Source organism: Nothoprocta perdicaria, unplaced genomic scaffold (genome assembly GCF_003342845.1).
Source record: "Nothoprocta perdicaria isolate Ctin4 unplaced genomic scaffold, notPer1 scaffold_16, whole genome shotgun sequence".
In the NCBI taxonomy this organism is placed as follows: Eukaryota; Metazoa; Chordata; class Aves; order Tinamiformes; family Tinamidae; genus Nothoprocta; species Nothoprocta perdicaria.
Genome location: NW_020454760.1, coordinates 4,842,436 through 4,859,468, shown reverse-complemented (window position 1 = coordinate 4,859,468; position 17,033 = coordinate 4,842,436). Strand labels below are relative to the sequence as shown.

At 42.5% G+C, this 17,033-nt stretch overlaps 1 protein-coding gene across 3 annotated transcripts in view; it reads right to left on the bottom strand.

The window, feature by feature from the left end:
• Positions 1–17,033, bottom strand: part of LOC112944104 (phosphatidate phosphatase LPIN2-like) — a 115,961-nt gene that overhangs the window by 31,793 nt on the left and 67,135 nt on the right. Inside the window, exon 38 of one of the 3 annotated variants that reach the window (XM_026035475.1) lies at positions 16,025–16,240. In XM_026035475.1, coding sequence (XP_025891260.1) covers positions 16,025–16,240 — 216 coding nt within the window. Of the gene's footprint in view, positions 1–4,079; positions 4,133–15,496; positions 16,241–17,033 lie in introns of those variants that run through there. The other 2 variants (XM_026035474.1, XM_026035472.1) reach the window with 2 other exon arrangements.

The window sequence follows — 17,033 nt, the reverse complement described above, 5'->3', positions numbered from 1 at the left end:
CTAAAGAAACACATATAAAGTATATTCTAAAAGTTCTAAATTCTTAATTTTAATATAATGAATATAAACAAGAAATCTTCCTTATATGGTAGATTGTCATTATTATTTGAATAGAAACATGTGCATCACAGAAAATAAAATCTACATACAGTACTTGGCTATTTTATTAGAAAATTAAGTAAAAATGCTAAGAATTCAGAATTCCCCCACAAAGGTACTGATAGCATGGACATATTGAAAAGGAAAATACAGATAAAGGTGAGCAGAGCAGCATATACTTACTCATTCACAACTCAAAAGCTATTTATATTACTGACCAAGCTGTAACGAATGCAAAGTCATGTCTGTCTGCAAGATATGCCTGCTCACCCTCAGCATACAGTAGCATAATTGCATCCTCTATAGGGGACACTGCAAACCTGCAAAAGCAGCCTCACAGATTCCTTATGTATGCTAGCATACACGCTTTTTATCTGGGGAAGAAAAGGCATTAAGTCCTCACCAAGATATTTTTTTTTAATAATCACTATGCTTCATTTGTATATCAAACTAAATGCTATTATTATTCAAGTGAGAAAGAACTTATTTCATTTATAATTGAATCTCAGCATTGTTTGAAACATTTATTTGCAAGAACTTTGCATATTTCTTTCAAAGGATCTTTGATAATCATCAACCCAAAATAAGTACATTTCCCGAGATGAGAGTTATGCAGTCTGAAAAAAACCTTTACACTAGTAAGTCTAAAAACACGGTCTAAGACTAGCTTAGCATGCACTGACCTTAGCCACAGACTAATAATAGACTCCAGTGCATCATATCACTTACAATGTTTTAGATTTATGTTCTTAAACTTAAAAATTTGTGATAAAGGGACTAATTTTTCAGCTAAATTTTTTTTTCAGTTTTCAAATAGCAGTAATACGGTGATCTCGCTTAGCTTGAATTACTCAAGTCAATGTCTGATGGTAACTGCAGGTTGTCAACTGACATTATCGCAAAACTGAAAAAAATGATAACAAAATATTTTTGTAGAAAGCAAAGGCTTGAAATTTACTTTAAAATACCCTTTAAGTATAGAAACACATACACACACACAAAATTGCATTTCTGTGCTTTCCTCTAGGATTTTAAGAAATATTAATCCTCAAATACTGAGGTATTCTGGCTTGACATGACAGTTTCAAATCAAAACAGTCTAGATGCACAAACAGAAAAGTCAGCATTAACTTTACCAAGTACAAGAATGTCTGTAAGAACAAAGATGAGTATTTATTTCCCCTAGCTATTCCCTCATTCTTAAATGTATTCAACACTGTAGAGTTGTTTCATTTTTTACTGTACTTGAAGTGGATGACTGCAGTTACAACCCTTTCTCTCTGTATACTTCTTTAGATGTGATATTTACAGAGGTCATCTTTGTACTGTTGTAGGCAACGTTAACATGCAATTCAAACCAGACAATGTTCACAGAGTAGGTACTCCTGAATAGCATTGCCATAGGCAAAGGTGTATAAGGGATATATACGTGCATGCTATATGCAGCACTGTTGAGATAACTTTTGAGAATTAATACAGTCTGAGAATTTGCCCAATACTGTATGTACAGTCTAATGCACATGCTTTAGACTAGTATCTGATTAGAAACATGTTAGCCACCACTTTGTATAAATTCAACAGCTTTTCAATGCAGTTGCCTTTAATAGGCAGTACTGAATCTCACACCAGAAGCTATCCTTTTATGCCTTTCAGACTGTTATGTACAATGTATTTGCAATTGAGGATATAAACAAAGATTAAAGGTTATTTTTATACAAATCAAAGTTATTTTATAAATTATATATTCATGCTCTAATTCAGCACAGATATTCTATGATCACACACAGAGACCTTTAAGGGCTGCGTGTCCATTTTCACCGCATACTGTGATCCTACACTTAAACTGGCACAAGAGAATTACAATCTGAAGAATTAACCATGCAGGCATCTTTCAGGAAAAGAGGAAGGAACATAGCTAACAATTGCAAGCTTTGACAGAGGTTCCCTGTGTGGCTTTGAACAAAATACTCATTCCTACTAGAAACGATTTGATTCTGATCTAATTAGATTGCAAGTTCCTCGGGGCAGAGGCAAGAGTCATGTAATGTAAAGAAGGGCCACTGCCTGGTGTCTCTGGCCCTTAAGATAAATAAGGAGACATCAAGGGCAGTAAATGCAGTTTATACGTCACCATAATTGTAACTTCACAGTCATGGAAAAAAAAAAATACCACAAGTAGAAAGAGGGGACAAAAAGTTCTCTACAATGTGATGCTGGAATGCTTCAAATGCACTTTTCCCCCTAGTTTATGAAAACAAACAACTTCACAACAATGTGGAATGTAAATGCTATGACCCAAGCACCATTACTTGGGTCATAAGAAAGATCGAAGTTCTACATCACTGTTTTAGGGTCCATTGAAAACTAAACAAAACAAAACATATTTTAATACATTTAACCAAAGAGTTATACTGTAAGCTTAATAATTTATACTGCAATAGCTTAACGCAGCCTTTCAGCACCACTGTATGAAGAATTCCAGCTAATGTAGCATTTTACTAAAACTCCCTGAAATCCCTGACCATGATCCCTTCAAAACAGCTCGCCAGTTATGATATTCTACTGTACAACAGTAATACATTTTTAAAGAGCACCTCATGGATCACTTCTTCACTCCACCCAAAAGAGTTCCTCCTCCTTGATTTTTTTTTTCTTTTGTAGGAAGAGGAAAAATTGTTTACTTTCGTACTTTTCATACTTTATACTTTTCCTCATGCACATATAAACTACAGTTATCACGCATATATACAGAATAACATGAGAATGCACCTCAGCTATAGCGACTGCCCTGCCCACCCTTTCTGTCATACAGAATGACAGCTTATGGGGGCTTCTGCTCTTCAACTTTCACTAAGGAGCACCTGTTCATTTTTAAGGTATATATCACGACATATTTTATCATTTCCAGTATGCTCCACAAACACTAAAAATGCAGTACTGAAAACTGTCCTGAGAAACACTTTATAAAGTCTCTTTAAATTACTTTTTAAATTACTGTATTCTGTAAGATTGTCTATTATCTTCTTCCTCTCAGAATGAATCCTAAAGTAACACCCATTGTGGGATATTGGCTAATGTATTCTCATTACTGCTATGACATTTTGAATGTAAGAGGCAGGCAGTCGTAGATCACCTTTTGTACAACCAGCCCAACTGCATCTGTGAGAAAACATAAGAGTGCAGGCCAAGCACAGGTAAATTCATTGCATCATTTTTGCCGGATGCAAATGCACACGTTTAAACAGCATATTGCCCAGCTCTGTTACAAACCACTGAAATCTCCAACGCGCATTCAGAAGCCACTTAGCGGGAGGAAAGATGCCATTCACACAAAATAACTTAGACGGGCACTTGGCAAGAGCTCAAACGGGAGCACAAAGAATGCGGGCAGTGCACTTGGAGTGATCAACACCACTTCATACTCCCTCTACAGGGACGGGTAAATAGCGGGGGGTTGGAAATAAAAGAAAGCCCCAAACCACAGAGGCCGTGCAGCTAAGCACGTTAACAGGAGCAGCCTCAGAAATCCACACCCGGGAAGAAGCCCGGGGATGGGAGAAGCCCGGGGATGGGAGAAGCCCGGGGATGGGAGAAGCCCGGGCACGTAGCGCCGCTTATTTCAAACGCGCGGGCCAGCGGAGCGGGGCTGCAGCAGGGCAGGGCGCCCTCGTGCCGCCGCCGCGCTCGAGCCGCTTCCCGAGCTCGCCTGGCCCTAGAGGCGGTTGCCCCGCGCTCCCTCGGGCCCCCGCCGCCGCCGAGCGGCCGTTAACGGCTGCCGCCGAGCGGCCGTTAACGGCTGCCGCGCGGGCTCAACGGCCGCTGCTCGGCGCGCCCTCCGCCAGCGCGCCCCGTGGGGGCGGCGGGGACGGGCGGCGGAGCCGGCCCCGCAGCCGGGCCGGGCAGCCCGCGCCGCGCTGCCCAGCACGGAGCCGCCTGCGCCCTCCCCAGCCGGCCCGGGCGCAGCGGCCCTTCCCGCTCACCTCGGGCGAGGCCACGCGACGGATGGATCGATGGATGGATGGAGACAGGGCGGGGAGGAGGGAGGAGCGGGCCGAGGACGCGAGCAGCGGAAGGGAAGCGGCTCGACGCAAGCTGCGCCGAGCGGCGGCGGTTGGTGCGGCTCCCGCGCGCGTGCACGGCACCCCCGCCTCAGTGCGCGCCGCCGCCGCCGGGCGGGCACGCGCCGCGCTCGCTCCCTTCCCCCTCCCCCGCCTCCCGACCGCCCGCGCCACGTGACCGTCCGGGGGGCGGGGCGCGGGCGCGCGTGGCCGGCGCGCGGCGGGGCGGGGCGGCGCGCGCGCGTGCGCGGCCGTTGCGCGGGAGGGGGCGGCTGCAGGAACCGCCGCCATCTTCCGCGTTGGGGCTGGGGCAGCTTCACTCACCGTCCTCCTCCTTCCCTTGCTGTCCCACTGCTGCCACAGCGCCCAGGGGCTTCCCACGGAGCGTGGGGCTGCTGCAGCCCTGATGCCTGTGCCCGTGGGCCCAGCTTGTGTGGCGTGGACGGGCTCTTGGGTGGCTTCGTTCCTTCTTCTTGCTCCCTGCTGGATGTGTCAGGGATGAAGTGCGGCTGTTGGGCAGCTCCCAGTAGCCTCAGTCCCAGCCCTGTCCTGTAATTAATGTTTCCCCAAACTAATATTTCAAATGACACTGCTTTCAAAATGCAGATTTTTAAATCACTTACTGCATCCTTCTTTGGAAACTTGTTGTATCCAGAGGGCCTTCAACTTTTTTTTTTCTTTAATGCAATTTCAGAATTGCGAAATCAGAACGTGTCCAGCAGGCCTGGGGTGTCTTTCAGGTCAGCGGGTGCTTTGCCCAGTGCTTTTGTGATTCATGCCTGTGTTTGGTGAAGTTTGATTCATTACGTGGTGTTATTTATTTGACTACTCATTATTTACTTGAATGACACCATTGTCCGGAGGCCTCAGCTGATATTGAGACATAACGTGTACAAATACAGGATTAGCCCAAATAATTTACAATAGAAACAGGGAAAATACAAAAGGAGGGGAAAGGTGAAATTGCATATTTGTGAGTACAGCCTAGCAACCTTGAATCTCTCTATTCAGTGCTTTATCACTAGACCATCTGTTTTTATTTTAAGGTATTTTTTTGCCTCGCAAAAAAGGCATTCCTAGCACGCAAAGGCGTGCGCAGGTGGCAGAGTTTAGTCCCATAGGCCATCTTGGAAGGCTCTCCTGAAACTGTTGTACCAGTTCTACAAATATGTAAGGAAATCTGCATTCATCTGTACCTCCTGGTAGAAGCTGCATAAAAGATGATAGTCACTGAGATTTTCTAATTTGCAAATTATTCATTTAAATTCCTTTGAGCATGGAGCTAAAATCCCTTCTTACATAACACACAGGCTGCATTTGTTACAGGAGTTTTTCATGGAGACAAGCACAGAATTGCATGGATAGTGCAAAATGTATTATACATAAGTAAAAAGAATGAAAGGGCAGATTTCATGCCTGCCCATTTTGATAATGTTGCTGTCCCATCAGATACTCAGGATCACCTTTGGGGCACCTTCCAGGGCCCCAGATATGCGGAGGCAACACAAGCTGCAGGGGCTCTTATGCTGCCCTCAGTGAAACCTCCTTTTAGCTGCTGCAGTTTTTGGAAGAGGCCTCCCATTTGAATATAATGTCACAATAATAACAACCCAGCTATGTTAGTATAACATCCTTCCCCAAAACAGAGTCCATCCCGCAGCTCTGTGAAAGCAGAGCTTTCATAATAGGTTGTTTCCTTCTTCAGGGAGTTCTTTATTTGGCATCCAAGTTCCTTGGTTTGTGAGGGTAACCAAAGCAGTAGTTTCTCAGACAAACTATGTTTTGTGTTCCCATGATCTTATCTTTGCTAGTCATAACAGCGAGTTGAACAGTTGAGGGGAATCTCTTTCCCAGCACCAGACAGGCCTTGCAGGGAGGTAACAGGTAGGGGCTAAAACTATCATATGTCTGTAAATACCAATTCTAAGCTAGTTTCTAGTATAGAATTAATCCAAAACCAGACTAGATTCTTAGTTGACAGAAAAATCTTGTGTAGAAATAACAAATAGGGAAGTCACACTTTTGCTATTTCAGGCCTGTGATTAGAGGGGCATGCCTTTGAAAAAACGTTGTGTTCTGGCTAAGCAACCTCCATCCCAGCATTACAACCTCCACACAAGCAGAAGGCTATGGATGTAGACAGCCTGCAGTATTTTCCTTTCATATTCCCTACTCTTCTACTAACACTAAACTACTTAGTAACTTATACTAAACTAAACACAAGTAAACTTACACTAAACACATTTCCACTAAAGATTAAAATCAAGCTGTAAAAATGTCTTGTATTTCTGCAACCTGTCGGTGAGGTTTGTATCCATTCAGATCACATGGGGATGTACACCTAGAGCTATTCTTTCCCTATATTACAGTGTGTTTGTGATTTGCAGTTCCTGCTAAACTCCCACTGGAAGCTGAGCTGTGACCTCCAGGCCTCAAGAAGTGTGGCTATCTATCTCATGCTCTTTTTTTTTTTTTCACGACAAATGAATGTTGGTTTTATTTCTGCCCACCAAGGACTGGGGAAGATGAGATGACAGCAACTGCTTACAGTTGGTTTCTTTCGTTGTTGTTGTCTGTTTGGGTTGGGCTTTTTTTTAGTGGAGGTGGGAGAGAAAATAATTTGAAAGCTTGTTACCTAATGCTACATATTATTGCTGATAAATGCTGTATTTGCAATTTGATGTGTAAATCAGTGGCCATCCAGCTGCTCAGCTGTGAGATTGTGAGGAGCCTCAGGCCCAGTGAGGGGCAGCCTTCCTGCAGCTAGGCAAGAGAGGATGCGGCACGGTAGGATACACAGGGCAGGGGTAGATCCTACCGTGCTAGAGACCCTCCATCTAGAGGATGAGGGATCTAAAGGAGCGAGAGGATGAGGATCAAGACCCTCGAGCTAGAGACCCAGGGGTAGAGCACTGTCTGGAAGGACATGGCTTGGGTTTAGTGGAGTCTCAGCAAAACCTGTGGTTCTGCAGCCATTAAAGAGCCATAAGTGTAGGGACACAGATACTATCCAGCCCCAGCTTGGTTGGGCTCCCATGTCCTCTTCGTGTTGCTGATGCTGGTAGGTGAGAGGAAGATTGACATCTTCATCAGTTCTGGCAGCAATTAAAAAAATAAATGTCTTGGTCCACACAAAGCAAAGACTGTCAATTGTGGTGAGACTGTTTTGATGTCATTTTGCTTTTCTGTTATGCATGTGACACCCAAAAGCATTGGAGCAATGTACTTGTTTCATAACCACAACCAGCACAGCTCACACTGCAACAATCAGGACATCCCTTATGTCAATACTCACACTGTTTTCTTTTCCTTGTTGCTTAGACTATGCGTTTTATATCCTACAGAGAGTAAATCTCAGGGATTCCTCTGTGTCTTAATCATGAGTACCAGGTCTCCCCTCAGTAGTTCCTCACTAACTTCCCTCAAGCCTGCTGAAGAAGGGCCTCTTTTATAAAAATGGCATTATGAATGCATGAAGCATTCATTTTATTTTTCCCCTATTTAATAGCTGGAAGCGGTGAAGGAAATTAGTAGCAGGGATTCAGGGCTGTAAGGAATTCTGCCCTGTGCCAACAAAATCTTTGAGCGTGCCAGGAGTCCCACCGAAGGCAATGGGCCTGTCCACAGGTTTAAGATACTCAACTCATCGTAGATCAGGTCTAACGTGAGCGATGTTTCTCCATCCTTCATCAATCATCAGCAGGTGTTTCACAAACCTCCTTCTGCTCATGGCTGGGAGAGGCTTCCAGGCCTCCTGTTGGGAGGGTGGGATCACCAGCCTTGCTGAAATCACAGGCTGGGTAGGAGATTTTATTCTGCTGATGCTAGTGTGAGTGGGGAGACAGTGGAAGTGTCTGTATGCGTGTCCAGTAGGGCTGGTGTTAGAAGGTGACGAGAGGAGAACAAGGGGGACGGGCGCAGTGTGCGGAGAGCTGCAGAAGGAGAAAGGTTGCTGAGAGGCCCTCTCTGCCCTGCAGTGAAAGGAGAAGTGAGGCTACAAGGCAGCAAGGGGAAAGCCAGCAAAATATCGCAGCCTCGTCTGGCGTCTTCCTTCCTCTCCTGGCTGCCCCTTCCCCTTCCATCCCGTGCACAGTTGCGCCGAGCTCCTGCTCCTCTGTGGCGCGTGGAGCAGAGCAGTTTCTCGCTACTCTTTTGCCCTTTACAACTTGTTGTTGCACTTTGCTCTTTCTCCCAGCCGACGTCGGGCTTCGGTTCTTACAACCCATTGTCCTTTCAGCCACACAAGGAAACTAGTTGTGTGCGGAGGTCCCTCTCGGGCCTCCAGTCCATGCAAGTGCAGCTTAAAGGGGCGATTGTTCACCGCACCCTCGCCCGCGGCCGCCCTTCGGGAGCGCAGAGCAGAGGTCCAGCCAGTGCTAATTAGCTTAGGGACCGGCCTGGCTCTGCAGCCGGCTGCTGCGGAGAGCAGGGCTTCGTGCATTGGCAAATTAAGGGAGTCCCGTCTCGCCACAGACGGATCTTCCTCACTAATTGGCTAGCAAATCCAGAACTGCTGCTCGGAAGACCTCAGGGACCCTCGTAATCCCCATGCCTTTACTGCGGTGAAGGGCAAAGCCTGCTTTTTGTAACTCCTTTCATCTTCAAATACACACTTCATAAAACTTCGCAGCTGAGCAGACAATATAGCTTGTGTACCATAGGCTGGGGTTTTTTTTCAGCATTTTTTAAGTTCAGTTGTTACACCACAAGCAGAGAAATTCACAATAGGATTATAAATTTGAATACAAAGTGTAATGTGCAGCTGGTGTGGAATGTGTAGGGGACAAAAGAAGGTATCATCTGGAAGTGGCACTTTAGATAAACATTACACTTGGTACCCACCTCTCAATGTCATCAAATGGTTCTGTGTCCTTGTAAGAGGTTCTACTGCTTCAGAAATAACTTGCATTTTATCCTAATGTAGTGGACAAAGTTTGAAGCTAATTTTCATGCTTTATCATGGAGAATGGAAATTAGATTAGACATCTACATTGCAAGAAAAAATATTCAAACATGGTAATATGATCAACTTAATATACTCAGCGATTTAGTTGATAGTGTTTTTCAACATTTTTATTGTACATTTGTGAACAACTCCAGCTGAGATAACCAAACTGAGAATTTGAAGTTTTATTCATATCTTTCTGTGCTTACTTGGGCTGCTCATTTGCCCAGTGTAACACTGTGTTTCGAATGGCTCCCACAAGAACAACGCTGTTGGGGCTTTATTTTCAACCTTTTGAGGAAGCATCCAAATTTAACAGAAAAAAAAGGCACACTTTAAATTAAAAAGAGTATTCACAGCAGTTTTGAATAGAAGTATCGGGAAAATAGTGATTCTTTTTTCAACAAAATCTCAGACCCAGTTCTGGTACAATGACAAGCAAGAAAAAAAATCCAGAATTGGCTTCCCTGGTAGCAGAGTGGGCTTTGCTTTGGGACACTTTCATAATATTCTTCAGAGATCATATTTCACATCTGCTAAGCCCAGCGTAAAGACCGTTTTGCAGGAGTTGGATCAGGGGTGACTAAGTAATTAGTAATTTGTTCACTTAGTAATTTACACACTGCCTTTGATATCTCTATCTGCGAGAGGCGACCCTGAGGAGCCGTAGCAAGTGACGGATTTTTGAAGAGGTTGGGCAGGGTGGGATGATTACTGTGGCAGAGAGCAATGATCAAGGGTTGCATGAAACAGCCTGCAGCTTGGAGAGGCTGGAAAGGAGAGACCAGCTCTGGCAGAAGGATGGAGTCAGTCCCACAGCTGTAGATACTTAGCACTTGCTGTTACAGTTGTGTGGAAACCTGCATGCATTCCTGTCCTCTTAAATAATATATGTCCTAGCACAGAAACACCTCTTCCTGGGTCTCTGTTTGGCACCTGCGCCTGCATAGCTCAGTGCTGAGCTGCTCCACGTTTTTACTGATTTGAACTTTGATGCACAAGGGTGGAACAAGACTCATGTAGTGTGGAGTCAAGCTCTGTGCATTAAACACACGGACAGGATGGTGACAGGATTTCAGTTGTATCTCAGTTGGTATTTTAAGTTTCTCCCACCATTTTTGAGTGTAACTGCCAATGTTTTATTTCATATATTCTCTTTCTCTATTGCATCTTACATGTCTTCTTTCTGTCACTCAGAATGGACCATGCAAATTATTGAAATCTTTCACAGTCTTTACAGAAATGTTGTTACTGCAGTTGCTTCCCCAGAGGCAATATAAGTGGCATTTGGGGCAACAGGAACCTTTCTGTTGATTTTTAAAAATTGGAGAGAGCTGTATTGAAATAAATGGATTTCTTCCCATCAGGGATGGGAGTACCTCAGAAACATTTAAATGCTAAGAATATATTTTTCTCATGCTATAAAGATGTTTTCAATATTCCACTTTTGTCATAGATCTGACGCTCTAGAACGGCTGACTTAAGTAATATTTCATCAATAATCCATCTGAAAAGAAGGCATTGTGGTATGACCGATCCTTCCAAGTATGGGAACGGGAGGTGAATGAACTTGAACGGGCTGAACGGCCGTCAGGGGAGTCTGGGTGTGAAGAAGCAGCCGGACGTGAGACCAGCCTGATCTGCTGCTAACAAGCGTGGGTGAAAGAAACGTCGATCACCTGTGGGCAGCACCTGGCTGGCTTCCTACACCCCCCAAGACGTGGGCTTGTCACCACAAAAAGAGCAGCCCACAGGGCAGCGGGAGGGCTGTTTGTGGGGTTTCCTTCAAAGAATAAGGGGGGTCATCTGCCCTCAAAAGATGGTGATCTGCCTGTGCTGGGGATCAGGTCCACATGAGTAGATGGTACCAAACTTTTCTAAAGACTATTGAATATATCAGTTCTCTCTGCTTCTCGTGGAGATTTTATTAGTAACTAAAATTACATCTCAGTACAGTAGAGGTAATTACTGGGGTACATATAAATGAATGTAAAACAGTTAATTTGTTAATCCAAGATAGAAATGCTACTACGCAATTGTGACGCTATTACAAATGTTATAAAAAACACTAGCATTTGATGTGAAAATAATATGGCTAGTTTACCACCCATGAAATTCTGGTTTGAGCTTATTATTTGGATCATAACAAGATCACATATTTAATTCAAGAGCAGCATAACTTCACTTAAGGCTCTTATTCCAGGGTTTCTTCCCCTACCCATCCAAGCTTCCCGTGGGCTAGAGAACGATCTCTGCCACTGCCGTCTTCCCTTTGCTCTCCTTGTCTCCTTGCTGGTTGTTTTCTGTATCCTGTTTTGTTTCCACTATATGGATTTCGTTTGGATCAGGTGTCTCTTCCGTAGCAATAATTTCCTCTGCATGTGGCTTAATAAGATCTGCTTTAGGAGAAGTAATAACAGTTCTCATATATTTGTTATGTTCAGTTTTACACAGAGGTATGTAGGCTAAGATTTTGCTTTGGCACTGTTTGTGACCTTCCTATGCTCATTTCATCTTTTCATTTAGAGAGATTCAGCATTACAAATTACGTTACCATTTTTTCATAGAGCAAAAAGCCCAGGTATTTGTGGTCTCTATTTCAAGAGATTAACAGCAAACATTCCCTCACATAAATAATTGTTTCTTGTACAGGCCACCACATTTACGGGACTGCTCAGAAATGGCCAGTTACGCACAGCAGTAAGGCAGGAGAGAAAGAGAAACAGTTGGGTATTTCTTACTGCCTTAGGAGAAGGCGGCAGGGGGAATAGGAGTATGATATGGTCTGTCAGTAGTGCCATAACACCTGCATATCCTGTTTATAAAGAAAATATACTGAGTTGGACAAAGATACATAAAACATATCCTGAAAACGCTGGGATTTTAGCCTTATATGGAGTTAAAATGCTCTACCCGAGGGAATTGTACTTGTCAAGAATAAATCAGTATTCAAGTAGTTATTGGATAATAAGCATCTAAAAGAACAGTAAAACTCTGTAATAGACAAGAAGGCCGAATTGCCAGAGAGTTTTTACTTTCTTTCTTTCTCTAAATTGGAGAATGAGAAATGTTCACCTATAATTTCAACTTTGCCATTCAGCACAGAGGTTAAAATAAGAGAGAATGATAGACTTTTCTCACAGAACAGCTATAGGTTAATGCTTCGGCAAATATGGTCCCCAAATTAGCAAAGCCCTTCTGTGCCTGAAAGAGTGTCACTTGGGAAGAGCCCTCAGCCTGTGCCTTTGTACTGCGTCAGGAGCTCCTCCCTCGGGATGCAGAAATTTGAGTGTTATTGTGGCTTCTGAAATTGTCATCATTCAACTGAGCCAAGGTGAGAACTTGTTACCCACTGAAACGCTGATTTAAAAGTGTTGTTTTAAATCTCTGTCACTGAGGTTTACACAGGCAATTTGTACTTTACATTTGTTGTAGATTAAAAGCACAACAAAAACTTGATCATTTAGGACCTAATAAGTAATGATCTGCACAGAGTGTTACGTGCATAACATTTAACAGGTTTTGGGGTTTTTTTTTTTGAGCAGCAGTCCATAAAAGTCAAAGTTTTCTTACCTTTCTTACCTTTCTTTTTCTCTTCTTTTTCCTGTTTGCTGGTTGATCTTTTCTTTTTAGCTACCGTTACGTTACTTGGGTTGCCTCCTTGGGCGCTACCAGCGTGTTTAGCCATGTCAGTCTGTTCTGACATAACAATCACAATCACCTGAAGCAAAGCAAGAACAAAAAAAGGCACAGACAAGAAATGTGGGTGCATCACAAATTTGCTCTGAAACTACCATAACCGAATCCGTGGCAGCTGGGCATTCAAAAGCAGTTATTTCTCCAACTTTCAGGAATATGTACATCTCCTGAAGCAAAGAGAACCAGGAACCTGCTTATTACATGGGAGACGATTCCTTTTATTCCCCCGCAGTTCTGCCAAATGAGTGGAGGTAGAAGGACAGATTTTTGAAGTTAGAAGAAACAAACTGCTGCCAAAAGAAGTCTATATAAAAAAATACACCAAGGCTGTGTAATAAAGATCAGTTATCAGTTATTGCAAAGAGCAAGTCATATTCTTGCTTGTGCTCTTGGGAAAGAACAGATGTGATTTGGTTGCCTCTGTAGTAAATGTCCTGAAAACGAGCTGGAATGACCTGCTGCTTATTGTCCTTGGGTTGGTGTCACATCACACTAAGAGACATTGTCAAATATTTTGACAACAGTTCTTCTTTAACCTCAGAAAGTGTGGTATATCTTAAATTACTATTTTCATATTTTGAGAATTAAGAACTGTTCTTCCCTTATCTCATGCACAGCCGTTGTGCTAAATAAAGTCTGAGCTATTTTTATAACTGAGATCACAATTCATTAAGGTACATAACTACACACTTAAACCTCAAAATTGTCGTAGTCTCATTAGGATTGATATCTGAGGTATATGGTAAGATTACATGGAAACCAAGCATGATACGGCTTATGCAAAATGCTGAAAACACATGAGTTTCACATGACTTTATGTTAAAAATCACACTGATGTGAAATCAATTCTGTAAAAAAAATATGATTTATACCAGATAAATGTAATGTGTCCTTTTAAACCAAGAGTACTATTCACACCTGAAGTTAAGTATCTGCTAAAAGGCTTTGGTTGGTCAGAAATTTAATTTAAATCTGACTGTTACCAGTTTTGCAATTGAAAGCATTTACTATAATGATTATAAAAATACATTTTTGAAGGGTTAATAAAATTGTTATTGATCAATAGAAACTGATCAAAACTTGATACAGAAATTGCAAAAATCACCATTTTCAACATTGATAACTATGTTGAATCTGCTGTTATCTAAGTCATGCAAAATGTACTGACTGTTTCACTGTGGTTTTTTTTCTTTATCCTAGAGGTTCTGGTTATTTTATAGGGCTTTGCGGGACATTTCGCTTGTGTTTTGAGCACAAACAAGACAAAAAGGCAAACTCAGACTCAGCAAGATTCAGCTGATTTCTCAGCAGGTTTTGAGTTGACCAGACACCAGCCTTTGTTCAGCTGAGGAAACCTGGGCTCAGATAGGTTTTGGTTTTATGCTGCATCTATTTCAGTAGTCTAATTGCTGTGAAAAGGCATGATTTTAAACACAACACCAGCAATAATCAACTCTTAATTTTGCATGGGCTAAAGGGATTCCTTCTTGCATCCACAAGGCCTTTCACATTAGCTACAGCTGACAGTAAGCCCCAGAAGGCAGGGATTTAACCGAGCATTAGCTGTGCAGCACTGTGTGGGATCCTCACAGAAATGCCTGTATTGCAGCAAGACAATGGCCTAGGGAACAGCAGGATTTGTGCCATCACCATAGTTAAAAATGACAAGTATGTGGAAGGTGCACACAGGTCATGCTTACATCAAACATGGAAGAGAAATAAGTTCTTAGATTTTAATGTGAATAATTGTGATTCAGCAAGAGCAGTTCTGAAAAGAAATCAATGTTTCCCTGGCACATGATTCTCTGAAACAGCAGTGTGGTAGATAACTGCTTAAGATCCAGCAGGACGGACTGTGTTCTGCTCTGGGAATAATCAGCGGCGCTGTTGGAAAATTGCTGACATGGAGCCTTTATCTATGTAAGTGAGAAGAAAAATCAGAGTTCAAAGAACTGGACTACTTGTTTTCAAAAATTTTGGACTGAAAAAAAATCTTTCTTTTCTAGGTGCCACTAAAGATTCTTTCTGTAGCTTGAAAAGTGCTTCAATACGAAATTTCTGATATTCGGTACTAGCTTTGGATGAAGGTAATTAACTGAAGTCTCAGTCTAACAAAGTATGTTTGTAATATCCTTAAATTTCGTGGGCAGGCCCACTGAATCCCACGAGACAAATCCTGTGCCTGAATTTGCAAAAAAAAAAAAAAACCAAACAAACAAAAACAACAAAAAGACCCTTTTGAGCTAAGATGTAAAGTAGTGAGGGTTTGGACAGAAATGTGTGCAGTGGTGTCACTGGGGGCTTTGTAGTGAAATGCACAGTGATGACTAGCATGGATCTAAAGGAAAGTGAGAGGTAATTACAGGAGCGAAAGGGTTAAGATACTATAAACAACTGTGAACAACTACCCGAGCCGTGACTAGTGAAATAAGACACAGTGAAACAAGCTTGTGATAGAAGGAAAGAAGTGAAATCAGTTTATTTGTGAACACAGAGCACAGTTCATACATTTGTGCTGACACACATGTTAGTATTCTGGCCTTCTGACTCTGATTTTTGCTTATATTACAGTACTTTTACCCCAATTGGGCAGAATAAACAATATTTATGGATGTAAATTACACCCATATTAAGGCCTCCCTAAGTTAACACAGCAATGCAAAGAGGCCTTAATGTATACAAAAAAAAAAAAAAAACAGTACCAATATCTCTATTATGTAATTTTCTAACACATGCCATCTATTCTACCAAAGCTGGAATAAATCTAAACGGCTGCTCAAAAATGCCTCGATCATTCTCTACCTTTCCAGCTGCTTCATTAAGTGGCCTCTGCTGAAATGCTTTTTTGCCCTTTTCATTTGTGTTGCATGGTCAAATACGCCAGCAAAAAGGTCGACTTGCGGCCTCGCGCTGAGGGCCAGCACGCGTTTGGCCTGGCTGAGGATGGCACAGCTGGAGCCTGTGAAGTTAGCAGCTAGTAAATATTTAGGAGAGGCACTGTTTTCCCAGGCACAAATAAAGCGTACTAGAAACACAACTGAAGTGAGTGGAAAAATCCAAGGCTACCTGCTAAAGAAGAAGGCAATTTACACACACAGATTACGTCAGCGCCTCATCCAGACACCTCCGTTTCCTACTGCTAAATTCACGCTTTCTTTTTCTTGTCTTCTTTGTTTTTCTCTGGCTCGGGCTCTGCCTCTTCCTCAGGTATGTACACACTTACAGTGACGTCGCTCGTCTCGGTGCCGTACTTGTTCTTCACCACGATGCTGTATTTCCCCGAGTCGTGTGTGGACACTGCCGCAATGCTGAAGCTGACATTTTTTCCAGATTCAAATTTCAGGACGCAGTTAGCGTCCGATACGAATGATTTCTCATTCTTCAGCCATGAGACCTCCGGGGTAGGATCTCCCCAGACAGTGCAGGAAAGATTAAGTGCCTGTAGAAAGAGTGCAAAAGCATTATAGGTAAGTGCTAATATTTACTGTACGTTTTGATGCATAATTCTCCAGATGTTCCACACACATCCTCATTCATCTTCCTCCTATTAGGAAATGGACACACATCGTCATCTGTGATCAGTAGTTTTTGTCATAGTCTTATCTCTCGTAGAGGAAAGGAGGAACTCTTATGAATTCAAAAGCTCCATTAAAACCTTTAAATATTTGATGGACTCCATTCTCTGCCCTCAGGATCATTAGCAGGCCTTCCTACATACTGTTGAATACAAAATTAGATACCGTTTGCGCTTGTGTTAGACCTGGAAATAAGAATCTGAAAATCCATCGATGGATTTTTTACAAGTTAAGCTCACAATACATTCACCACAGAAGCACATTTATTTATTTATTTATTTATTTATTTATTTTAACAATAACTGTTTTAATAAGAACAAATCTCTGGAATGATTTGTTTAATTTAAGATCATTCTAAACTATGCCCCAACAGCTCTCCTAACATACTTGAGAGGTTTTACACAGTCCTATAAAACTGTTTTTAGCTAAAGTCGATACAGGCTTTATGGCTTATTTGGTGCTCGTACAAGTATTTCCTTCTGTGATTAGCAGGATCCCTCAGCGCAGAGCCTATTCTTAACTGGCTGTCAAATTCTGCTAGTGGAGGAAGCACTTCTGCGGGCTAGCAAGCAAGTCTGTCGTGCCTATGATGCTCTGTTATTTTTTCTTTGTCATTGTCAGTCGAGAAATTAATGTTTGGGAGATACTTCTGCATTT